This window comes from Urocampus carinirostris, chromosome 3 (genome assembly GCF_059441175.1).
Source record: "Urocampus carinirostris isolate Australia breed hairy pipefish chromosome 3, RoL_Ucar_1.0, whole genome shotgun sequence".
NCBI lineage: Eukaryota > Metazoa > Chordata > Actinopteri > Syngnathiformes > Syngnathidae > Urocampus > Urocampus carinirostris.
In genome coordinates, this window is record NC_142351.1 from 26,832,217 (window position 1) to 26,859,825 (window position 27,609).

The 27,609-nt window shown below is 41.9% G+C and overlaps 1 protein-coding gene across 2 annotated transcripts in view; it reads right to left on the reverse strand.

Moving 5' to 3' along the window:
• LOC148369326 (interleukin-1 receptor accessory protein-like 1) overlaps positions 1–27,609 on the reverse strand; it is a 214,554-nt gene that overhangs the window by 40,072 nt on the left and 146,873 nt on the right. For both annotated transcript variants that reach the window (XM_088331299.1, XM_088331298.1), the window contains one exon: positions 20,966–21,040. In XM_088331299.1, the coding sequence (XP_088187425.1) occupies positions 20,966–21,040 (75 nt within the window). The remainder of the gene's footprint in view (positions 1–20,965; positions 21,041–27,609) is intronic.

A 27,609-nucleotide genomic window follows, 5' to 3' on the forward strand; every position in this document is an offset into this window, starting at 1 on the left:
CACACAATACTCAACAGACTAGAAATAGCAGTGTTGCTGAATGATACATTTGAAAGTCAACACATGTGTACCAAATTCAGACACACACCTGCAATTTAAAACAATATTTGCTGAGAGGGAAAATATTTCCCTGGGGGTGGTTCAATGTCTTCATCAAATTGATGAGTTCTCTCATTAATCCCTTCTAGAGTTAACTCCCCTGACATCAGGCCAAAATAGTATACATTAAGTTTAAGGAAACAAACTCATGTGAGTCATCGTTTTGGTGGGAACTTAATGTTTGCAAACAAACAATATACTGTGCATAGTAAGCATCTGTCATGGTCGCCTTGGCGACCGGTCTGCCCCGCCCCCTGGGCACCAGCTGAAGCAGTTCAACTAATTGCGTGTCTGCTATTTAAGGCTGGATTGTGGGTTTTGCGGGTGCTGGCTCATTATATACACATTGTCCGTTCTGTTATGCCTTGTCCTGTTTAGTTGAGTTGGAAGAAGCCTGTGTTTGCACGTTTTTGTTAAAGCCTGTTTGTTCTGTCTTGTCCCTGAGTTATGGACAACTTTTATTTTGGTAAATAAAAGTTTTGGACCGTCACGCAATTGAGTTCTCCCTTCCTGCCTCCTGCCTCCGTTCTGGTCCGGTCACCCCTTCCACTCCGTGACAGAATGAGCCAGCCAACATTTGAACTCAGCGAACAATCCCTGCGCGATTTGGGGAGAGCTGGAGGACGCCATTTGGCGAGCACCCATTGAGGTATCCTTCCCTGCCCGTTCGAACCACGGCCCCGCCCGTCGTGGCCTATGCTGTGCCTTGAATGGGGTCCCGGGAGGATTTGACGCCTGCCAGTCCGACTCCCCGTCCTGCCAGTCCGACTCCCCGTCCTGCCAGTCCGACTCCCCGTCCTGCCGGTCCGACTCCGACTCCGCGGTCTGCCAGTCCGACTCCGACTCCGCCGCCTGCCAGTCCGACTCCGACTCCGCCGCCTGCCAGTCCGACTCCGACTCCGCCGCCTGCCAGTCCGACTCCCCGGCCTGCCAGTCCGACTCCGCCGCATGCCAGTCCGACTCCGCCGCATGCCAGTCAGACTATGACTCCGCCGCATGCCAGTCCGACTCCGACTCCGCCGCCTGCCAGTCCGACCCCGACTCCGCCGCCTGCCAGTCCGACCCCGACTCCGCCGCCTGCCAGTCCGACCCCGACTCCGCCGCCTGCCAGTCCGACCCCGACTCCGCCGCCTGCCAGTCCGACCCCGACTCCGCCGCCTGCCAGTCCGACCCCGACTCCGCTGCCTGCCAGTCCGACTCCGCCTGTCCTGTTTTCGCCTGTCCAGTTTGCCCGCCGGACCCCCCCTGCCGAGCGCCGATTCCGATCCGCCCGACGCAGATGGCGCCTGCCTCTACCCGTTCCTGCGTGTTCGGAGGAGGGAGCGGGGTTGCCCCAATCGTGAGCGTCTAACCATTCCGGGGCGCGAGGTAGTAATGTTTTCTTTTTTTGGGACCTCGGGAGCTGTCCCTTAAAGGGGGGGCTCTGTCATGGTCGCCTTGGCGACCGGTCTGCCCCGCCCCCTGGGCACCAGCTGAAGCAGTTCAACTAATTGCGTGTCTGCTATTTAAGGCTGGATTGTGGGTTTTGCAGGTGCTGGCTCATTATATACACATTGTCTGTTCTGTTATGCCTTGTCCTGTTTAGTTGAGTTGGAAGAAGCCTGTGTTTGCACGTTTTTGTTAAAGCCTGTTTGTTCTGTCTTGTCCCTGAGTTATGGACAACTTTTATTTTGGTAAATAAAAGTTTTGGATCGTCACGCAATTGAGTTCTCCCTTCCTGCCTCCTGCCTCCGTTCTGGTCCGGTCACCCCTTCCACTCCGTGACAGCATCTTAAAAACAATAGCGTACCATGGGGTGTATGTTACACTACTAATTAAAAAAAACTGTAATATGCTACTGTTTTTTGCTACATAGCTTTTAAACACACTAAGACCGTAACTTATGTTAAAATATTTAGTCACGTCATTAGGGAATTGTTAAACCCTATCAATATCGTATGGTACTGTATTTAGGAAAACCCTCTTGGGATGTGTCTGTCATGAAACGGACAGGGAAGCAGGAAGTTGGAACTCATTTGCGTAGACGATGTCACTTCAATTGAGAAAGAAAAGTTGTCCAACACACAAACGGACCAAAAGCAAAACAAAGCAGGCTCAAAGGCAGGCAAAATTACAATCTAGGCATTACTCAGATCAAACAGGCATGAACAGGTTTTCAACGAGGGTAAACAATGATCTGGCAACGGGCAGTTCCAAAAGGCACGTTTAAGCACCCATAGGAGTAATCGGGAAAATAGGTCTCAGCCGGTGTCAAGTGGTGGGGCCAGCTGGGCGCCGTGACAACCGTGCAGGACATGACAGTGTCTTCAGACGATTACAGACACAGAATTTTTAAATCAGTTTTTGACACGTCCACAAAATAAGGTGCCAAAGCATGCAATTTAAGGAAAGTTAGAAAAGTCTGAAGCCTCACTGTGTGCAACAAACCCACAATTGAAGCCAATTTGAATCCTTCCAGTTCTCTGCCAGAACATAGGGCGATTCTTGACCTTTCTGTGTGCAGTCCTCCCACGCACGTACACAGCTTTTACACAAACATGAAGTCATCTTTGAACTGACCCAATCTTTGAAGCACTGGCCCCCAACATGGAAGCACACAAATTGTTACTGTTTTGTGTTGACTCGCTGGTGATAAGATTGTTAAAGAGCATCACAGCTCGTATACTTTGTGCATCAGTCCCCTTGAGAGGCAGAGTTGTGTTATGTTAACTCTGCAAAAGGAATTTGTTTAACTGCAACCTCCGCTTGCAAAAAAAGGAAAGTGAATCCTCACAGTTTTACTGGCACTCACGTGTACTTTATGGTTATGTTTTCTCTGACCTCTGTAACCCTCACTTTGTAACGTACAGTGAAGTTAATGTTTCGTGAAGCACGGTCAGTTCTCCAAAGAGATTTACCTACCTTACAGCTTATTCATTATTTGAGTGACCACATTTAACGTGTTCTGTTTAAAAAAACAGCACTGCTTGGGGTCTCACTATGGCCCCCACAAGGCTCCTGGGGGTGATAGTGAGACAAGTGATTCTCGGTGGACGCTCGCTTTTGGTAATTGAACAGAAAATGTGAAGATTCAGGGATTTTGAAATCCAAAATCCAAAAATTGTGAAGTTAAATGAGAAATAACTTTAAAACTGGAATACTAGAATCATTTAATATATTTTAATTTAATATTTCCATGATGACAGATGAGAAAGAGCTTCACATTTCTTCCTTGACTGCATGCCACTGCCCTTACTTAACCATCTGATGCAAAACCCCATTACTTTGCTTTCAGTAATGTAGGACATACCACCATAGCTAAAAACAGTGCATAGCACCTGCCAGAGGGTGCTCATTAAAACTTCAGCATTCAAGGACAGCTTGGACAGAGCCTCAGGGTCGGATCTTTGACGCACGTGCCTGTCCACATCGTTCTCCTAAAACCGCCTACTTAATGAATAAGTACGACTTGGCATTTATCCAGCCTTGTTTCTTTTTAACCTGATATTTAATTTACTTTCCCTACGGAGCACCTTTTGTTACTTCCCTTGTCCCCATTAAAGACTTAACACGAGTGTCCGCAAGGTGGATCCTCTCTAAATATTATGACAGATTTGTGGTGTAGCATGCTCAAAGCTTCATTTTGAATAAGAAGACACAACCTTTTGGTGGCATCTACATAAAGAATGCAGACATTGAGTTTCTGAGTTGAAAGGAGATTTCTGAAAATTATCACACCCAAAATGCAACCATGCATATCACAAGTATGTACATTCATTTAGGCATATGTCAACTAGGGCTTCAACTAATGATTATTTTAATAGATGAATCGGTCGATTATTCTCTTGATTAATCGATTAATCTTTATTTTAAAAAACACATTTTTAATTTTCTCCTAAATTCAAAAATTCAAATATTTTGACAGATATAAAAAATGGTGCACAACACAACAGAATATTCTGTAATATGAAACAACAAGAGACCCAAATGTATGACAAATGACTTATCCAAAAAGAAAAATACATACAAATGTATGCTATAACCCGGCAAATGTGTAAGATACTCTTTTCTAACCAAAGATCACATTACATTTAGACTATCACACAAAACAAAAAATGAAAAAAAGTGCAATAAACTGAATTTATATGAGTAGCAACATTTTTAAATGTAAACCCACTTTTAAAACTGTTGTCAACGTATTTGTTTTGTTTTTAAATCTCTGAATATGATCAACATTCCCAATGTGCAAATAATATACAATATAATTACAAGGATGCCTTTTGTGTCATCAGCATCATTATTTTTCTTCTTAATTTATATATTTGATTAATTTTCATATTTTTCTCTGTATTTCTGCAGCATTTTCTTTTCCCGTGTTAACTTTGTAGGGTTTGACTAATTCATCCAATTGTTTTTGTAATGATGCAAGGTTCAATAAAAAATAGACAGAAAAAAGTAAGATACTTTGAAGCACTTGTTATCAACTAGACTTGAATACCCACTTGTCCACCCTAATGACAAGCTGCGACCCAATTCAAGAAAAAATATCCACCTGTCAAATTTATCCAAGAAAACGACTGTGCCATATAAAACAAAGATATTAGAATATCTCATCTCATTAGCTGCACCGCTTATCTTCAGTAGGGTCGCGGGGGTGCTGGAGCCCATCCCAGCAATCATCGGGCAGTGGGCAGGGGACACCCTAAACTGGTTGCCAGCCAATCGCAGGGCACACAGGGACAGAGAACTCGCTCGCTTATTCACACCTAGGGATAATTTGGACCGGCCAATCCACCTGAAATGCATGTCTTTGGAATGTGGGAGGAAACCGGAGTGCCCGGAGGAAACCAACGCAAGCACGGGGAGAACATACAAACTCCGCATAGTAAGTCCGGTAGCTGGATTTGAACCCACACAGGAGGTTCCCAAGACCTTAGAACTGTGCCGCACTCGTGCTAACCACTGCGCCGCCGTGCTGCCCATATTAGAATATATTCACCCTTTAAAAAAAGATAAAAAATAAAAGACCAGCATAACCAAAATAACTTTAAGTACCATATCCATCCATTATCTGCACCGCTTATCCTCAGTAGGGTCGCGGGGGTGCTGGAGTCCATCTCAGATGTCCTCAGACACTGGTTGCCAGCCAGTCACAGGGCACACAGAAACGGACAACTCACTTGCTCATTCACACCTAGGGACAATTTGGACAGGCCAATTAACCTGACATGCATGTTTTTGGAATGTGTCAAGAAACCGGAGTCCTGGGAGGAAACCCACGCAGCCACAGGGTCCTCCCCATGCCTGCAAATTCCGCACAGGTTGGCTGGCAGCTGGATTTGATCCCAAAACCTTAGAACTGTGCCACGGACACACTATCCACTCATCTGCTATGCCTAAGTACCATATACAGCGCATCCGGAAAGTATTCACAGCGCTTCACATTTTCCACATTTTGTTATGTTACAGCCTCATTCCAAATTGTATTAATTTAATCTCTTATCTCAAAATTCTACACAAAATACTCCATTATGACAATGTGAAAAAGGTTTTTTTTTAACTTTTTTTGAATTTATTAAAAATAGAAAACTAAGAATTTTTTTGAGTCCACCTGCAGTAAATTCAATGGGGACAAGGGAAATTCAGTTGATTGGACATGATTTGGAAAGGCACACACCTGTCTATATAAGGTCCCACAGTTGAGTGTGCATGTTAGAGCACAAACACCGAGCATGAAGTCAAAACAACTGTCTGTAGACCTGCGAGACAGGATTGTCTTGAGGCACAAATCTGGGGAAGGATACAGAAAAAATTCTGCTGCTTTGAAGGTCCTAATGAGCACAGTGGCGTCCATTATTCGTAAATGGAAGACATTTGGAACCACCAGGACTCTTCCTAGAGCTGGCCGGCCTTCTAAACTGAATGATCGGGGAAGAAGGGCCTTAGTCAGGGAGGTGACCAAGAACCCGAAGGTCACTCTGTCAGAGCTCCAGCGTTCCTCTGTGGAGAGAGGAGAGCCTTCCAGAAGGACTACCATCTCTGCAGCAATCCACTAATCAGGCCTGTATGGTAGAGTGGCCAGACGAAAGCCACTCCTTAGTTAAAGAAACATGGAAGCCCGTCTGGAATTTGCCAAAAAGTACCTGAATGACTCTCAGACCATGAGAAACAAAATTCTCTGGTCTGATGAGACAAAGATTGAACTCTTTGGTGTGAATGCCAGGAGCCATGTTCGGAGGAAACCAGGCACCGCTCATCACCAGGCCAATACCATCCCTACAGTGAAGCATGGTGATGGCAGCATCATGCTGTGGGATGATTTTAAGCAGCAGGAACTGGCAGACTAGTCAGGATAGAAGGAAAAATGAATGCAGCAATATATAGAGATATCCTGGATGAAAACCTGCTCCAGAGCGCTCTTGACCTCAGGCTGGGGCGAAGGTTCATTTTTCGGCAGGACAACGACCCAAAGCACACAGCCAAGATCTCAAAAGATTGGCTTCAGAACCACTCCGTGAATGTCCTGGAGTGGCCCAGCCAGAGTCCAGACTTGAATCCGATCGAACATCTCTGGAAAGATCTGCAAATGGCTATGCACAAACGTCTCCCATCCAACCTGATTGAGCTTGAGACTTATTGCAAAGAAGAATGGGCAAAACTGCCTAAAGATAGGTGTGCTAAACTTGTGGGATCATATTCAAAAAGACGTGATTTGCTGCCAAAGGTGGATCAACAAAGTATTAGGCAAAGGCTGTGAATACTTATGTAAATGTGATTTCTTAGTTTTCTATTTTTAATAAATTCAAAAAAGGTAAAAAAAAAACTTTTTCACATTGTCATAATGGAGTATTTAGTGTAGAATTTTGAGATAATAGATTAAACTAATACAATTTGGAATGAGGCTGTAACATAACAAAATGTGGAAAAAGTGAAGTGCTGTGAATACTTTCCGAATGCACTGTATACCCGCATAAAAGCCTACACAGCATATAAGCGACCCCCTAAAACTGCTTTAAAATAGCCACATACTAAAAGAGATTCAAATTATCAATAAAGTGTGTACTAAACATTCATGATTATTTAATTATGTCGTTATTAAAATTAATATAGTGGGCTGTCTGCAACACTATTTTACTTGAGAGTTTCTTGAAGGTAGTAAGGTTTCAACTTGTTAGATCATTTTAAAAGATATTGTGAGCCCGAGGAATAGTTATAAACGCAGTTATTACCTATATTTCATGTTGATAATATATTGTATAGTCTGTACAGCCCTTTGAGACTTGTTGTGATTAAGAGTTACACAAATTAATATGACTCGACTTGACTTTTGCAAAAACGACCTTACGGCGCCTTCTGCTGGACTAGAGTGGTACAATAACTTGACAACTTCACAACGAGATCAAATGCATTCATTTGCATTGATTAACGAGCTTAATGGCTCATAAAATGCGCAACACGATGAATCAGTGAGGTAATTAGTTACCAACGCTTTTGATCATTGAGTTTAATCATTTTTATCGATTCGTTGTTGCAGCCCTCATGTCAACAGAATTTGATCAATGTAAATATGAAGTGATTTTTCTATATGATGGGTTGGTTGCCTCCATTGAGATGTGACTGACGAGAGAAAACCCACATACAGCAATTGTTTGGATAATGCCCTCAGGGTACATTCCCCCTAGTACTAAGACCTTATTTCTGAGAAGATGAGCCCATAGTCTTCACAGAGCAGGTCAGAGAATCAATCAGGGCTGCTGAATGAGTCACTAAAAGAATTGTTTGACTTTGAAGTAAAGGGGAGTCCGTTTTTATTCATTTCAGAAAATGGTTTTGGTTCTCTTTTTGGTGTACACTAATCCCTCGCTGTGTTGCAGTTTACTTTTTGCGGTTTTGGTACTTTGAGTATTTTTAATATGTTATGTGTTCTGCATAACGATTGACTAAACAGTTGCCCCGCTCCTTCTCTGTCTGTGTCTTCCTGTGCATCAATATGATTACGTTGTATGTTGTACATGAACATAAAATAGCTTGACGAACCTACTTTATGTACGTGCAAATCTTTTTCAATTTCCCTATAACAACATCATGTCAACAAAATGCTCTGGACCAACAATTGCACCAAAAGGCAGAGAAAAACGCTTTTTATAGTTGACAAACTTATTTCTATGTATATTTAGGTCAAAAAATTATAGCATCACGTTGGTCTCTATCTAAACCAAACAATTATTTCATTGGGCTCTAACTACAGGTTAATAACCTTTCAAATGTGGACATGGGACTAAAAAAAAAACATTGGAAACATCTTGAGTTGTAGAAGACGCTTGCTCACTTGGCACCCTCCAAGCTGAACAATCACTAAACAATTGATTTAAACAGCCATTGCAATGCAGAACGAAAGAGGCCGCGGGAATGGGATAAAAAGCATGAAAGCAGATCAGCCCCAATGTTGAACTGAAGCATAAGGGGCTTTAAATGCTAGCCTTGCAAGCCACACTCTCCTTCTAGAAACACATTAGTTTTACCAGGAGAGTCGGCAGACAAATGTAAACTGGCCCAATGACAGTGCATGATGTTGACAATATATTATAAGGTCCATACAGCCTTATGGTAAGTCAGAGTTCCAGTGGTAGATGGCTTGCTTGGCACGCGGGAGGCCTGGGTAAAGATGATGACCCTTGCCAGCTTCACCCAACAGAGCGGTTCTTACAGGAAATGAGTGAACTCCCCAATAGATGGGTTGGCCTATGATCGACCAATCAAACTTTGGCTGCGGGCCACATATGACCGGCCCATCAGCCTTTGTTATGTGGCCCGCCAAAGAAAAACTGTAAAAATATAATAATAATAATATATGGTAAAAAAGTTACGCACTACAAAGAAAAAATATTATCTTGTGCCACCAGTGTCCCTTCGTGTGAGTCCCTCCTGATAAAAATGAAGCATTTTCTGCATTTGCTATTTTTGTAATCATGTATTTCATCAAGACATTTATTGAAAATAAAATATTAACCCAACTCTAGTTCAAATATAGTTCTAAAAAACAGGAAAATAATTTTCTTTAGAAATAATTTGTTCTATTCACAGACAACTAAGATGAAATCGAACATGTACGACTAGATGTCTGCAAGGATATTGATAAATGCATATGAAAAAAACTTACTCTGTATCAGTCAATCAATCAATATTTTTCCCCCCTGGCCCAGGAAAAGATATTCATGAATTAAATTGGACTCTGACGAAAGTCAGAAGAGTGCAAAGAAATACCGATCACAAGCAGGTGCTCCGTCAGGTTGGTGAAGTGACTGAGGTAGGGTCGGGAGGCAATAGCGACTGCTACGGCTAGGCAAACTACTCCCTTAATTCCCCCTGCCAAGCCTGTATTTCAACAATGCCAGATCCATTACCCATGAAATGGAGGACCTGGAGCTACAATTCATGGGAAACCGCTACATTCGGAACGGTTGTATTTTAATCTTTGCAGAGACTTATCTCAAATCTAGGACTCCTGATGCCAGCGTGCAACTAGCCAGCCGCTATCTAAATTGCTTTCTTACACTGAAAGAAGAAGCCCTCCAATTTTGTTTTAATTTTAGATGATAATAAAACCATGCATTTAACAGCAAATGTGTGTTGTTATTTGTGGATCTACAGTTGATATTTTGTTACAGTTGTATACTCTGTCGGTACTGTCGTCACCTCGAGATAAATTTGACCCTTGGGAGGGCTTTAGTACAGGTGCGATGCTACTTTGCGGATTTTCAATTTTCGCGGGTGGTTCTGGTCCCCATTACTTGCAAAAACTGAGGGATCGCTGTAGATTGCAACGGAAATATCCCAAGTGATTGCTATACGCTTTGACAAGTTATTTTTCTACAGCTGCAAAATAAAGCACGCACACACACACACACACACACACACACACACACACGAACATAAACGCACACTCATGTTACCATAGCAACTATAGTTCAGCAGCTTGAGTGCGTTGTGATGAAGTCACACAGCAGCAAATACCATAAGAAAGAAGCTTTCTCATGCATATCTTTTGGCTGTTATTTCATAGCTAGGCGTGTCACACTACACCATCTTTCATGGCATATACAGTATGTCGCTTTTCTAAAGCGGAAAAAAACGGTTCTGCACTGGCCTTGATCGGGCACAAATGTTTGCGCTACTTTTTGACTTTACCGGATGTGTTTAGAATGGAACTGGCATTTAGAGGCAACTCTGAGGTGGTTCCTAAGAACATGCTGTCTGGTGATGTGATTGGTGGACGAAAAACTGATGTTGTATCTACTAGGTGTCAGCCAGTTTAGTTCGAGTGAGTAAAGCCTTCATAATACCAGTTCGGCGTCCCAGCTCTCAACTCTGCTAGGCCAGGGGCGCGCCAAACGACCTGCATTGTAAAAGTACATAACAGCTGCCCAAAAGAAAGTGAGTAGGCTTATTTTACCTTTTGCTTAGGCTCGACAACCCTTGCCTCAAAATAATTAAAAAACAAGCCATATGCTTGGTTACTGTTCAATACACAAGATGAGATACAATTATTTCAATAAAAAATATTGGGGATATTACTTCCACCTTCTTTATAGGAAAGAAAACAACAGACTATAATTTGTCTGGTGCGCCTTTTGTGCATGTTAAATACAGCAATTAACTAAGACTGGGATTTTTAGTAGGGTCGATTAAAAAAATGGTCCTATTTCCTACCCATTTTTACGATGGCCTTCCAGAGTGTAGTACAACAGATCTAGGCAGATATCACCACCTGATGATGTAAAATAGCTTAAGTGTAAGAAATTAGGCTTTGTTGAAACACATGATGTATATTAGTGCAGGATATGCTGATGTCGCAAAGCACTGTTGACTTGTAGCAATGTCTGAAATAATGACTGCCCGGACGCCCGGGGCGTGCAGCGTTTACTTAGGCCCTAAGTAATCGCTGCGCTGTCCTGTAAACTAGGGCGTACAACTTACACAATGTCTCTGCCCGGGTGTCCGACAACTTTTTCAAGAAAAAGAAAATTTTAAAAATCTTTCAGGATTTTTTTTTTTTTCAAATCAAAATGTTTATTCTGATTTTGAAACTTTAAAACTTTAAACATAAAATAAATATTTCTATTAAACTGTTTCAGAACAAAAGTTAAGAGAGTCAAACCAGAAAATCAACAATGCAACAAAAATAAATCAATGCCAACAACACAAATTTAACACGATATTTTTTAAAATAAAGTCAGGATTGCTTGCTTTTAACGAGTTCTGTACACCTTCATTCAGATTCCTCCAATATGCACTCAAAAAACAGAACAATGTTTTCCAATTGGACTGACTGTGGACTGACACTTGTAAAGTGACGCCAGAAGTAAGCAGATCAATCCAAATATAATTTATTGATACTTAGCAAGTACTTGGATCTGATCGATACTATTGTCCTGGGATCGATTCTTCACCCCTCTACCAATTTCCTCCAAGTGCTGCCTCTACAGTTATATAATTAGATAGTGCAGTCCTTTTCTCTCTCACCCAGCACCCTCGGGCCCCTTTCTATGTTTAGAATAGAAGAATAGAATAGAATTTACTTTTATTGTCATTCTTTGTAACAATGCACACAGAACGAAATGTCGATACACCTGACCCGTACAGTTAAACTGTAGTGAGCCGATGCCTGTTTGCATGACTGACAGGCAGACTATTAGCAATCCTCCCTTCCTGACCTGCTGCTACATCTTCCAGCCAGAAAAGAGGGCCAAATCCATGTGCATCCCTTATCTGAAGGTAAACGTGACAGGGGCAAATGGAAAGCGTAAAGCGGTGTGGACACTTTTGTTTTTCAAAAAAGGACCCTGCCAGGTGTCATTTATGCGGTATAGTGGTCCGCTACTGTTCATAACGGGTTGCAACCAAATATTTAAACATGTTACTGTTCCTGAACCAAGACCAGTAAATCTGTTGTCACTATGTCATTGATGATTCGGAGGTTTGACTCTCTTGACTTATTAGGGTCCGACAATCCTCCTCCCACCAGAGGGCCCCAACCGGGGTTTAAACTGAGCACAAGTGTGTCGAATTATCACATACAGATGTTCCCCTGCTTACGGACATTCGCATTACAAAAACGGTACATAGAACATTTTTTTCTGGATGTCGAAAATATCCGGACATTGCTGTTAGTTTTTGTATTGTGCACCTTTTCGGAGTACAGGACTGTAGTGTTTTTTTCTGCCGCTACCAGCGTGTGGCACAGTAAAAGCTCACCCAGCATCAACCGACTTCCTTTTGCTGTCACACTCCCAGTTCGTGTGTAAACGTACTTTACTGTATCTCCAGCGTGCTAAGATCATTGAAATTTTTATTGTTTAATATCCGTGCATCCATTCAAAGGTTTTTTTGGTGTAAATTGTAAAGAACAGGCGAGCCGCTTCATTTGAAATGAAAATGGAATAAGGAGGCTTGATACAGTTGAGAAAATGGTTGGATCGCTTTGTTTCGGCCACTTTTTTACCACGAAGGAGGAAGTAGCCTAACTTTTGAAGCCCATCTTCCAAAAGTTGGTTAAACTTCACTTTATCTTTATAGAGCATATTATTTTATTAAATGTTTATTTTTCAGTTACTTATATAAACCTTAAACATACTTATACAAACCGTAAACATACATTTCATACAAAATATAGCACTGAAGCAACTCACGAACAAATTTAACTTGCAAACGATCGTCCGGAACGTATCTCGTATGTAAGTAGGGGAGCGTCTCCACCTGTGCCCGATTATCCAGAACCCTTTAAAACAGGGGTGTCAAACTCATTTTAACTCGGGGGCTACACGATAGAACAAACATTCTGTCGGGGGCCGGAGTAGTAGATTAAAGAGAAAGAAAAAGAGAAAGAAATAAGAGAAAGAGGGAGGGAAAAGGAGAGAGGGCGGGACAAAGAAAAAGAGAGATAGCGTGAGAAACAAAAGTCGTGAGAGAGGGGAAAAAGAAAGAGAGAGGAAGAAAGAAATCCAAAGAGAAATGAAGACTGAAAGAGAGAAAAAGCGCGAAGGGTAGGAAGAGAGGAGAAAAGAGAGAAAAGGCAAAAAGGAAGTTAGAGCAAAAGAAGTTAAAAAGACAGAGAGAAAGAAACAAAGGAAAAGAAACACAGAGAGTGAAAGAGACAGAGTGGGAGAAAAGGGGTGGAAAAGAGAGAGAGAGAGAAAAAAAGAAATACACGTAGTGTCTTTGTTCGAGGCACCTGGCTTTGGCAACATCAAGTTGACAGATTTCAACCTGCAGATTGTTTTTGTCTTGTGCTTCTCAGAGTGTCGTCTCGTGGGCCGCCTGTTTGACACCTGTGCTTTAAAAGGACATTTGACATTGTTCAAAAAAATCACCATAATTTCAAGAGTGTGTGTCTTGAACATTATTTTGTTATTGAGTCATTGTTTTTGTCCTGTTTTTATTTTAATGTTTGAAATAAAGTTTTCTTTCATTCATTCATTCATTCATTCAATTACATGGAGATCTTATACATCCGAACAGCGGAATGGCGATTTCAATGATTCTTTTTGGTTGGACTTCAAGCTATTTTTCCATTAGGATTCAAAAGGAGATAGTGATTGTATTGACTTGCTGACCTTTTTACATTTCTGCTGTTTATCTCAACATTGATTGATTCCATGTCTTGAACTTTCTGGCACACACCCTAGCAATTGTCAACAGAAGCAACAAGAAATCAATAGGAATGTACATACACTGAAACCGGGATCTTCAATCAATCCAAGATACCCACCACAGTGTGTTAAAAATGAAGGCAGCTACTAGGGATGACGCCGATGTGATCATCACTGCATTGATCAAACAAAGAAAAGGTTACCCAAGAAAAGATTAGCCTCCATCAGGTTGGTTCAATCTTTTTCTTTCACCCATTTACTCAACACAGTGAGCACTCAATGCTGTTCAATGGAAAAATGATGATGTGCAGTCAGGATTAATGCTTGTGCTGTGTGACGGCCGGTCACTTCTGTGATCAAAGCAAGCGTTTGTTTACCCTCACCACCGAATTGCCCCGTTTGTCATCACTGCAAGCATATTATGACAATAAATCTCAAGGTCATCCTATCACTCAACTGTAAATTTTGTGGAACATTTCACGGTCTTGCTGCTTTACGGATTTGGATTGTGCGCATTGTTCTGTTTTCGGATTGGCTAAACTATCTTTGACCAAGTAGTAATTTGTGAAAAAAACAACAACACGTTTATAGGTATAGTACTTTTTATGTTAAACAAATGTTGTGAACATTTTAAACCAAAGATAAATGTTTTTTACTGCCCAGATTACACCTGTCACATGTACTTTTTGGAACCCAACCCCTGTAAAAATCGAGGCATTATATTGTATCTGCTATAGCGAAAAGTCAAGTCCTTTTTATTTGTATAGCCCTTAATTACATAGAGTCTCAAAGGGCTGCACAGGTTATTGCAAAGGAAAAAAACTATGTCTGTTTTCAAATAAATATTTTTGTCCGTCGTTTGAATGTCTACATTCAGCTTTGATGTCTGACAAATTATGAAGAATAAAAGAGGTCTCAAGCCAATTCTATGTTGTACCTCTATTGTTGCTGATTCAAAAATATATTTTCATTCGTTTATTCGGAGCGGATGTGCTTACCGTACTTCCACAAACATAGGGCACACCGTGTTTAAACGCGCAGTCTCCGTAGCTGGTTGTATTTCTGTATTTAACACATTCACTGGCGCACAGCACGATAGGACAAGGGTGCCCTCTGCTGCGGCCGCCTTACAGTAACACAGACAAGCAAACAAGCGTGCGTATTTAAAAATTTAGCGGGAGCAAAACTCAGTTTGATTGTGGTTTATCTAATTTTTGTTTACAAAACCTTTCAGAGTTCGTTTTCCCGCTTCCTCCACTCGCGAACCATTGATTCATTGATCTTCAATTCTCTCGCGGCTGCTTGATTTTCATGTTCTTCCGGGTAGCGTATAAATTAACACACCATGGTGGACAAAAACAAGGAAAGCATTTAATGAAAGGAAAGTGAAGTGTTGGGTTTGATCAATATTTTAGGGGACAACTTTCAAACTATTTGATACACGATAGCATTAGCATCCATGAGTACTTCCAAAAACAAAGCATTGTGTGTAACGTCACACGTCCTATTCTGCACTAGTGTTATGTAGTTCACACAGAAGACGTGTAGAAGTACTATTTATTTGGAAATGTGAAGGCTCTCACAAAAACATCGGAATTCACCCAAAAATCAGAATTGAGCATTGAGGTCTGCAGTGTGAATGGCAACCTCATCGTGTCCTCGCCTACTTTCGCCGCTTTAAATCACAAGGTGAATTGCGCTATACTGCATGTCTCATTATTTGAATAAACTTCTGGGACTTTTCTGCACGCCTTAAAGGCGTGAAAATACGGACTCGGCTTTTCCTTGCACCCCTGATGATCCCAACAAAAGTTATCCATCCATCCATTGTCTGCACCGCTTATCCTCAGAAGGGCCACGGGGGTGCTGGAGCCCATCCCAGCTATCTTCGGGCAGTGGGCGCATGACACACAGGGACAGACAAATTACTCGCTCATTCACACCTAGGGACAATTTGGACCGGCCAATTCACTGGACAAGCATGTTTTTGGGATGTGGGAGAAAACCGCACTGCCTGGAGGAAACCCAGGCAAATAGGGAGAGAACATGCAAACTCTGCACAGGTCGGCTGATAGCTAGATTTGATCCCATGACCTCAGAACTGTGCCGCGGACGCGCTATCCACTTTTCTGCCGTGCTGCAATCAACAAAAGCTTATGGTAACTAAATCCCAAGGTAAATTTGTAAATTTCCAAAGTGATCGTAAGTATTGCCGCATTTTACTAGTGCTAAAATCTATTCATGATAAGCGTTATGCACAACAATTTGCCAAGCTAACGTAAACACGGCTGGTAAACATCCCTGACTATTTTTCACTGTTCGTCTCAAATCAGACTAACAAAAAAAATTAGAAATTCAATTCGATTGTTTGACCTATGTTTGTCTAGATCAGGGGGTCTCTCGAGCATGGTGTCCGCGGGGACCAGGGTACCCCCTGGCATCAGCTCGGGTGCCTGCAGACTTGTTCTGAAAATGGTAATATCATGATAAGTTGTTATTTTAGAAATGGATATCAAACAAAAATAGATCTCAATCCTCAAAAAAGTATCAGGCCCCTGGTCTAGATGAACATATTTATTACAGTATCAAAGTGCGCAGTACAGACACTTCTTACTTACGACCATTCGACTTGCGTAAAACAGTAGATGCGAACATTTTTTTCGAGATGTCGAAATATATCCAGACATTGCGTAAGTTAGATTTTGTATTGTGTGCACCCTATTCAGAGTACATGACATTACTGTAGAATAGAATAGAATAGAATAGAATAGACCTTTATTATCATTGTTACAAAATGGGTTGAACATATTGTAACAACGAAAATGGACTTGGGACTCCAGTATCACATTTTACTGTGAGGATGAAAAACAATTTAAAAAAGAAAGATAATTTACACGATATTTACACAAGAAAGTGTGGGCAAGTAAAGGCAGAAGTGGTGGAAGAGTCCTCGATGATGTTTTCTGCTTAGGTAGCAAGAGCAGGCAATGTCCTCCAGACTGGGCAGAGAGCAACCAACGATTCTCTGGGCTGTGTTGATGACCCTTTGAAGTGTTTTCCTGTCTGCTGCCGCACACCCAGCATACCACACTGTAATGCACTATGCCAGAATGCTCTCCACAGTGGCTCTGTAGAAGGACACCAGCAGCTGCTGTTTTAGATGATTTTTTCCTGAGCACTCTAAGGAAATGGAGTCGCTGCTGGGCCTTCCCTACAACCGCTCTGGTGTCTGCAGACCAGGAGAGGTCATCGGAGATGTGCACACCCAGGAATTTGAAAGAGTGGACTCTCTACACAGTCTCCGTTTATGATGAGTGGTGCTGGGTTCCTGCCTTTCCTCCTGAAGTCAGTATGAGTTCTTTAGTTTTTGTGGTTATCAGTATGAGGTGGTTTTTCGGACACCACGTGGTCAGTGACTCCACCTCATCCCTGTACGCCGCCTCATCCCCTTCAGAGATGAGGCAGTAGTATCATCGGCAAACTTAACAATTGTGTTTGTGAGGTGGAGCGGTGAGCAATCGGAGGTGTAGAGGGTGAAAAGCAGGAGGCTCAATACACATCCTTGGGGGGAGCCGGTACTCAGTGTTGGGGTGGGAGAGACGTGGTTGCACAGTTTCACGGACTGTGGGCAGTTAGAGAGGAAGTCCATTATCCAGTGGCAGATAGAGGAAGGTGAGAAAGTTTCTCCACAAGGATCTCCGGGATAATGGTATTGAAGGCTGAGCTGAAGTCCAGAAAGAACATTTTGACGTAGCTCCCCAGGTGGTCCAGGTGGCGAAGAGCTGTGTTTATGAGTCATCAGTGGAGCGGTTTGCCCTGTAGGCAAACTGGTGGGGGTCCAGTATGGGTGATAGGGAGTCCTTGATGTGCTGGGACACCAACCTCTCAAAGCACTTCATGACGACAGGCGTAAGTGTGACAGACCTGTAAGCGTTGAAGCTTTCCACTGCTGACTTCTTGGGAATGGGAATGATGGTGGAGGTTTTGAAGCAGGGTGGGACGGTAGCCTCTGACAGGGGCTGGTTGAAGATGGTGGTGAAGACCCCAGCCAGCGGTTCGGCACAGTCCCTGAGTACGCTCTCTGGTACTCCATCTGGGCCAGCTGTCTTTCTAAGGTTTACAGTTTTCAGCACACGCCTTACTTCATGCCCCTAAAGTGTCAGTGTGTTGCTGCTGGTTGTTGGTGGGTGTGGTGTGACTGTTGGTGGCCTTCCAGCTTCAAAGCGGGCAAAGAACTAGTTAAGATCCGCAGCTAGTGAAGCGTCATCCCCAACAGTTGCCAGGTTGTTGCCTGTAGATTGTGATGTGTTGTAGACCCTGCCACATCCTGCTCGAGTCATTTCCAGCGAAGAGGTGCTCGATCCTCCTTATGTAGGCTGCCTTTGGATCCTTTAATGCCTCTCTTCATGTCAGCCCTGACCGTGCTGTAAAAAGCCTTGTCTCCAGACCTGAAGGCGGTGTTGCGGTGTATGAGGAGGCTGCGCACCCCGCTGGACATCCAGGGTTTTTGGTTTGGGTAGACCCTGATTTTTTTATTTACTGTGATGTTTTCCATACAGTGTCAGATATAAGATAATACAGTGTCAGTGTATTCCTGTATGTCATAATGTTCAAATACCTCCTAGCAAGTCCTGTGAAAACAGTCCTGCAGCTGACAAAGAGCTCCCTCAGGCCATGTTTGTATTGTTCTTGATCGCAGGCTTTGCGTTTCTCCGGAGGGGGGTGTATGAGGGGGTGAGGAACAGACAGAGATGGTCGGATCCAGCTAGGTGGGGGAGAGGGAAAGCTCTCTACGCTTGTTTGATGTTACTGTACACACGGTCCAGTGTTTTTCCCCCCTGGTTGCACAGTCTACGTATTGAAAGAATTTGGGAAGTACAGGCCTTTAGCATGGCTAATTAAAGTCGTCGGCGACGATAAAAGCTCCGTCGGGGTGTGCAAGCTGTTGTTCATTGATAGCAGCGAGCAGGATATTTAGCGCTATGCTAATGTTAGCATCCAGTGGAACGTAAACAGCAATCACAATGACCACGGTTAGCTCTCTCGGTAAATAGAAGGGTCTACAAGATATTTCTATAAACTATATTGGGTGAGCAGTGTGTGTCAATGATTCTGCTGTTATCGCACCACGCGTTATGCAAGTAAGCGCATAATCCCCCATCCCTGTTTGTTCCAGAGTCTCCATCTCGGTGGTGCTGGTGTAGCGAGCGTCCTGCTAGTTGGACTGCAGCGTCAAGGATCCTCGGGTGAAGCCAACACTCTGTGATAACAAAAATACTGCGATTTCGGACGAAGCTGTTGGTAGCGATCTGCAGCTTCAACTCACTAATTTTGTGTACGATGGATCTGGCATTGGTCAGGAACATGCTCGGAAGCGCTGGTCTGTGTGGTAGCCTTCTTAGCCTAGTAGCTAGGCCCGACCGGAAGCCTCACTTTTGCTTTCGCTCCCTCCGCTGTTTCCATCGTTTGTTGGGCAGGCAGGACTCCCAGGAAGATCCCTCGGGATGTTGTTGTAGTCGTGAAAGGAGTCGAAGTCTAATCTTAGTCCCAGGTTAATAAGTTCCTGGCGACTGAGGGTATTTTTTGCCAAGCAAGTATTTATCAGGGAAAATAAGAGGGATAAAAAAAACACTAAAAACAAAAAGACTAACTGGAGTGCCTAGTCAGTTGTAGAGCTTCTTTCCGCCGCTACCAGTGCGTGGCGCTGTGAGAGGTCACCCAGCATCCACCCGGAAGTAAAAAAAAATCTGCGCCCTCTTCCTAGTTTGTGTGTAAACATTCTATACTGTCTATGTCAATATTACCTCCAGCGCTTAGATTTTTGACGTTTTTATTGTTTAATATCTCTTGCATCCATACAATAGGGTTGGTGTGGAGTGTAAAGAAGAGGCGAGCTATTTCTTTTGAGATGAAAGTGGAATAAGAAAGCTTTATGCGGTTGAAAAAATGGTTGGATCGCTTTTTTTCGGTCACTCAGATGAGGACCTCTTGAAGCTTATCTTCCAAAAGTAAGTTACACTTGACTTTATTTAGCTTTATAGAGCATATTATTTTCTAAAATGTTGATTTTTTTAGTACAAAGCAATACAGGTTATTTATATAAGCCTTAAACATAAAATAAATCTTAAACATACAAAATATTGCATTAAAGCAACTTACAAACAAATTCTACGAACATTCGTCCGGAACCTCTCTTTCGCAAGTTGGGCAGCGACTGTTCACCGAAAGACTGACAACTATTACAGAGAACATGATACACGGATTGAGCGTATCCCGAAAAATGTTTGTGTGGTTTTTAGTGAGGGTGGTTATAAAAATGCTATCGCGTGCCGTTTAAATAATATATTTTGTATAGAAGAGTATATAGATGCACGCCCTTTAAAATACATTAAAAAGTCACTCATTTAGTTTTGGAACCTACATGTATCTATTGCAACTGCTTTAGTAACTCCTTAAATGGTTATTGTGCGAAAATAAAATATTTTTTGTCCTCCTGAAGAACAAGAATTGTGGAGATTCATTATTTGGAATTAGCAATGACTATATGGATTGTGAGGATTATTGGGGAATTAAACCACAGAAAAATATTACTATGCTTGTATGAGTGGTAACATGTAACATTATTTCGTTGGACTTGTTGATGAAGAAATAAAAGCATATTAAATAATATATAGAAAAATCTGAACAATAAGAATAAAACAGGGAAAGAGCTTTACATGAATCATCAATGTGAAATCTGTTTTTTTAGTGACACATTTCCCTGCCAGCAAGCCAGAAATCAACAAGATAATTAAATAAACATTTCCGTCATGACCCATTTTTTCGTCCGCAAAGGCTCAGTTTGCTCCAAATAAGGCAGTGAGCTGGAATTTGCCCAGAAACTCCTGAGAGGAGAAAGCCAGTCACATGAGGTTTAATCAAGTTTGCTACGTATCGTCAAAAGAGACGCTGGGATTCTTTGTCGACTCATTACGTTTGAGCAAACAGGAGGTGCCGCAGTGGTGCATGAACATGCTAGATCTGTTGAGTGTAAATACAACTCACAGTTCCCATTGAGCAGGGCACTCTGCACCATGCGGAGAAAAAAAATCTATTAACTAGAACAGGTGCTATTTTTTTATCCTGGAATTACAGTGAGGGAGGCTTAAAATCTGGAGCATCACCATTAGATTGTAAATATGACTCCAGATGAGACACAAAAGAAGCGACAGTTCTGGCGTGCAGTTGTGTTTACTTACCCAGCGTCATTTCAACGTCGGTGGTCTGGCTCTCGGATGGGGAGAGGATTTTCGGCGGCTTGTCTGTCAGAGGAGCTGTAGGAGAAAAAAATGGATCGAGAATCTTCAATTAAACCAAGAGGGAAGCTTGACAACACTTAAAAACAATGGACACATCTAACGTCCATTAGCAGGTTCCAAAACATACTGTAATACCAAAACACTCACTATACTGTACAGTCATACATCTATAAACAAGCACCTCTAGACACGAAAAAATTCGATATACGAGATTTATTTGGAACAAATATCTTGCTTAACATGCGAGGAAAAATCCAAGTTCCGAGCATTCCCAGAGGCTACCGCTAGAGATCTCTCAAGACCACTCACTGCAAGCATGGAGTAACACTCCTACAACATAATCTTTGCAGCCCTCGAATGGCCCAAGTTACAATTATAGTGCATCGAAACAGTAGTGCAGCAAAAACAAAACAAAAAACAAACAAGTCTATGAAACGATCCCTGAGCCTGTTTGTCCATGTTTTAATGGCACCTGTAGCACCTACCTAACAGGTCAAAGAGGTGGCGAGAAGAACCCTATATAATATTATGTAACCTCTGTTGCAGTATAAAATGCCAGCAATGTCTTCTATGCTAGGTAGAGAGCAGCCAACGATTTTTTAGGGTTGTGCTTATAAGTCTCTGTATATCAGACCGAAGCCAGGTAATATACAGTTTATGGTCCTTTATTTCACATATGGCTTTGTACCTTGGATGAATTCCTGCGCTTGTGGGTAAATTTCTCTTTTTTCTTTCTCAAATTGGTTACAGAGTATGTGCAGTAATAGATTACAGATTAAAAAAAATGCTACAAACAACACCATTTAGGTATTCTATTATGCACACTTAAGAAGCGTAGCTGACACATACAAAACAGTCAGTAGTTCTCGATTGCAGTTACTCCTTCTGTTTTTAGTAATGATCTGATTTTTTTTTTTACAAAAGACAATTCGAAACTGCAAGACTGTGTTGTTAGATGTTGGCAGTAGAAACTGCTTTCGTGAGCTCATTAATGACAAATTGCAAACTAATGTAAATTGAATAGAGAAAAGTAAATTATGCACTTGCTGGTGCTTGGCTTTTTTCAGAGCGGCGTGAAGGAATCTCATTACAGTAATTATACCTTTGCACACTTTTTGTGCTTCTATTATTTGTTTCATTGTGAAATGTGTGACAAGCAGCTCAGACAGAAAACAATTCAGGATTCTTTAGAAGTACATTTGAAAGCCGTGGAGGTGAAGTTGTTTGCACGGAGAGACAACCTCCAGTTCATACTCTAATTATTATAATAATAAGGGGATTTTGGTCTTCACTTTTTTGTAGACATGTACCAACACCCACACTTGAAACTTGAGTAGTCTTTGCATCAAACCGGTACTATTTGTACATACAACATTTTTTCCTTGGATAACAATGGTGGTGGGGATGGTATCAGATGCCTCACCACTCTACTTCATTTGCCCCATGTTTTTGGATCATATGACCACTCATGAAGGTGATTCTAGAAGCAAGCAACCCCGCTTCGTCTGCGCGCCCTTGGTTGTACCATTACTGCATCCACCTGCGACGTAACGCATAGGCATTCTGCACAAAAACTACCAAAACTTGGTCCTTTTGGACTAACACATAAATCAATAATGTGCTAGTGTTCCTCACATGACGTCACAGCTCAGGGTGACGAAGATGAAACATGCTGCCTTCAAAATGCATTATCTTGGAAAATAATTGAAATGTACCAATGAAATATATAGAGATTTTATGCAACAACCATCAACTATTTCCTTACACATTTGGCTTGTTTTAGAATTTGGGAATACCTTTAAACATCCCTGTGATCACATGATAAATGGATTTAAGTTATTTGGGGGCTTCTGTCAGGTTGATGCAAGAGCAAAAGAGGAATATTTTTTTCCCTTCCAATTTATGCTCCCATCACCTTCTTCCCTCATCCCTATTCCTGTGTTGTGCTGCTATCATGGTACTATGTCCGTTTCTTCCTGCGGCTCCCTGGGGTGGCGTAAGGGAGGATGAAAACAAAGGGAAGAGGAGGATGAATTGCTCTTTGCAGTGCTCTGTTCACACTTCATTAAAGTTATCTTCTGCAGTTGAAGAGCAGGAGTTTGTAAGTGCGTGTGCGTGTGTGTGCAAGGGAAAGGAGCACAGCTTTTTAAAGAAAACTTTGATATTGCAGGCGTGTTTTTTTTCTCTTTTTTTTTTACATTCATTTTTCAATGTTTTTTTATTGTTCTGCAAGGACTGGTGGGATATTTGTCTCGAAGTAGTACATTTTCAACCTGCTCCACGAGATTTGTTTAAATAAAGTGAGGCGGTCTTCTGATCTGACACCATAAATAACATATCCTATTTTGATTCTGTGTGCAGGTTCTTTTTCTGATTTTTCTTTTCGCCTCAGCAAGTGTGTAAAAGTGCAAACTGTATGCACCTGGGAGATGATAAACTACAGCGCAGGAGAAGCAGAAAAAAAGGAGTTGGCCTAGGAAGCAGGCTAGCCTTGTTGGGATCTTCTCCAGCACGCCAGCTCTAATGTCATTGCACACGACTTCCAGTTTACCTTCATGTATAATATAAGATAATGCATGGATGGATGGTTTACAATGATCTACAAATTAAAACACCAAGTTTACAACGTTGTCCAATTTGTAAGCAAATTTACATTTTAGTTGACACTGCAAAAAATCTGTTCATGATTTGGATTGATTGGATTGGATGATTGATTGGATTCCAACATGGCGGCGCATGGATACATGCTTGCGGCTCGTTGCTCTCCAGCTAATCTTCTATTTATTGCCGTTCTCTTGTCTTTTTTGCTTTCACTTTTGGACACATGTGTGGCCAAAAATACTTACAGTAGGGACGAACTTATTCGGTTGGGTGGGCGTCTAAATTTCGACTTTTCGGGCACTTTTTATACCACCTATGATATACTGAGCGAACTTCAAAGAGACCCGGCATCCTTGTGGACGGCTATTCCGCTTAAGAAACGACGACAACGGCGCCGTAAGGACAGAAAACAGAAGCGTGGTTGCCGTGCAGGCAGATGTGTGAAGCGTGCGAAGTCTAAGCAGCAAGATGGACGCGAGGAAGGACGCGAGGATGTAACTAATTCCACCATTCATCCCTCGCCGGACAACCCACACGAAAAGCCACAAGAGCGGCAGCTTTTGAAGATTTCGACAAAGACTACAAAGAGTTCAGCTAAGTCAAATGATTCAGCAAAGCTGAAATTTGGTCTGTTAAATATTAGATCGCTTGCTTCAAAAGCTTTACTTGTTGATAACATTATTCGTGATTATAAACTTAACTGTATGGGTCTGTGTGAAACTTGGTTACGCCCGGATGAGTACTTAGCGCTAAATTATGCTTCTACCCCAGACTACGAGAGTAGCCATATAGCACGCACGTTGAAAAGGGATGGTGGTGTTGCGCTAATTTCTGAAAAATCGCTCAAATTTAATCCACGTACCTCTAATAATTACAAAGCGTTTGAGGCTCTTGTGACGCGGTCCTCTCTATTGTCAATTTATGTAATAACTATCTATCGTGCACCTGGGCCATACACAACTTTCTTAGACGAATTTGCTGAACTTTTGTCTGAACTAGTAACCTATGCAGACAAAATTATAATTATGGGAGACTTTAACATTCATATGAACTCCCCACTAAATTCACTTACTATTGCGTTTAGGTCTCTAATTGATGCATTTGGCTTTAATCAACTGGTTGATTTGCCAACCCATAAAAATGGGAACACACTAGACTTGATTCTGACTCGAGGAGTTTTAACCTCAAACATTATGGTGTTACCGGGTACTACCGTTATCTCAGATCATTATTTAGTTACATTTGAGGTGCTAGCTAAGTGTAGTGTTAAAAAAGCTGAAGTATTTAGCGGACGCAATATAAGCACTGGCACAGTTTCTGAGCTCTTTGAACTCCTTCCTGGAGCAGTTGCGTCCTTTCCTACATACAATGGCTCGATTGACTCACTCATGAATGAGTTCAATACCACCCTGACTAGTGTGCTGGATTCAATAGCGCCCATAAAACTAAAATCACGTCCTAAAAGACGCACGCCTTGGTCTACTGATTAAACTAGAACCCTTAAACAAGAATGCAGGAAATTGGAAAGAAAATAGCGCGCTACCAAGCTTGAGGTTTTCCATCAAACCTGGTGTGACAGCTTGTTAAAGTATAAAGCGGCCCTTGCCTCTGCAAAATTGGCCTACCTTTCGAAGGTGATTGCGTCTCAAAAGAACAACCCCAAAGCCCTTTTTGACACTGTAGCATCGCTTACAAGGCAACAGACTATCGCAGATAGTTCGACACACTCTGCTCAGAACTTAATGGTCTTCTTTACTAAGAAGATTCAATGCATACAGGAAGAAATTGCTAAAGAAATTATTAATACCACACATAATAAAGGACTGAAATTTACAGATGCACGACAGGGTGGCTGCCTTGGGAAAATGGCCGGTTTTAGTGAACTGTCACTTGATGATCTCAAACAGGTGGTAAATGCGGCCAAACCGACAACTTGCCAGTTCGACCCGCTCCCAGGTTCACTTATTAAAAGTCTTTTTGGCGTCCTTGGACCTTCATTTCTAAATATTATAAACACATCACTCTCCTCAGGTGTAGTTCCAGCAGCTTTTAAGTCCGCCGTTATTAAACCCACACTGAAACGACCCAACCTTGATCCAGAAATATTAAGTAATTACAGACCTGTGTCAAACCTACCTTTCCTCTCTAAAGTACTCGAAAAAGTAGTGGCACAGCAGCTGAATGCTTTCATATCCGAGAATAACCTTTTTGAATCCATGCAATCAGGATTTAGGGCTAACCACTCTACTGAGACAGTTCTGATCAAGGTAACAAATGATCTCCTAATGTCAATGGATTCTGGCGCTTCATCACTTTTGCTGCTGCTGGATCTTAGTGCTGCTTTTGACACAGTGCACCACAATATCCTACTAGAACGGTTGGAAAAATGGATTGGTCTCTCAGGAACCGTCCTCTCGTGGTTCAGATCCTACCTCTCAGATAGGACGCACTGTGTTAAATATGGTGAAACGACATCTGAGCCCTTTAATGTTACCTGCGGTGTTCCGCAGGGTTCAGTGCTTGGCCCCCTTCTTTTCAACATTTACATGCTTCCATTAGGTGACATTATTCGCAAGTACAATATCAGCTTCCACTGCTACGCAGACGACACTCAACTCTATCTTCCGTTGGAGGAATCTTCCACACTAAACTGTGGAAATTTGGAGGCCTGCCTCACTGAGAAAAAAGAGTGGATGTCACTCAATTTCTTGCGTCTTAACTCTGAAAAGACCGAAATGTTAGTCATTGGTCCATCTAAATGCCGTGACTTATTCTCAAAAACTGCTGTGAACATTGACAAATGTCACATCACACAGAGTGACTCAGTTAAAAATTTAGGTGTCATATTTGACCCTGATCTAACCTTTGAGATGCATGTAAAGAAAATTACTAAAACCGCTTTCTTCCATCTTCGTAACATTGCCAAAATCCGTTCAATACTGTCTCAGTCTGATGCGGAAACTATAATTCATGCATTTGTTACCTCCTGTCTCGATTACTGTAATGCACTACTCTCCGGTCTCCCGAAGTCCAGAATCAAGTCTCTTCAGCTAGTACAAAATGCCGCAGCGAGGCTTTTAAATAGGACAAAAAAGTACGATCACATAACACCGATTTTGGCTAACTTGCACTGGCTCCCAGTTAGCCAAAGATGTGACTTCAAGGTTCTCTTAGTATTGTACAAAATCATACATGGACTTGCTCCCTCTTATCTTTCAGATCTGATCTGCCCCTATGTCCCGGTCCGAAGCCTACGATCTGAGAGTGCCGGTCTTCTGGTGATCCCGAGAGCAAAGAAGTGTTCTGCTGGTTCGAGAGCGTTCTCCATCCGGGCACCGGTGCTGTGGAATGCTCTTCCCCCTGAGATCCGATCTGCAACCTCAGTGGAAATGTTTAAATCTAAACTTAAAACTCACTTCTACTCCATTGCATATGAATAATAACCTACTCTTCTTGTCGTCTGAAAAATAGTCTGTGTAACATAGTGTACTAATCTGTGAAGCCCTTAGAGACTTATTGTGATTAAGGGCTATACAAATAAAAATGACTTGACTTGACTTGACTTGATTTATCACAACAAACAATATGAATGAATGAATCAATAAATTCCCTTTATTATCATTATACAAGTGAAATTGGAGGGCTCCTCTTCTTAGTGGAATTAAAACAAATTAAAACGGTAAAAATGTACAAAATGATAAAAAACAAAAAACATTAAAGACCGAGTATGTTAATGATAAATAATGTGTGTATATTTACGGTGGCAGTTGTTGTGTACATTGTGCTAAAGGACACCCTCCATTTTTTTGAGCCAAAACAAAGAAAGTTTGTAGGAAGTACCGTAACAAGACAAATGTAGTCACTCTAATGTTTTACCAAGTTCTCAGCAAAAAGCTTTTACTTTTTACTTTTTGGAAGGTCGTGTGACTCCACCAGCAGTTATTATTGTGCAAAAAATGTTTGGGAAGGAAGCTGATGACTCC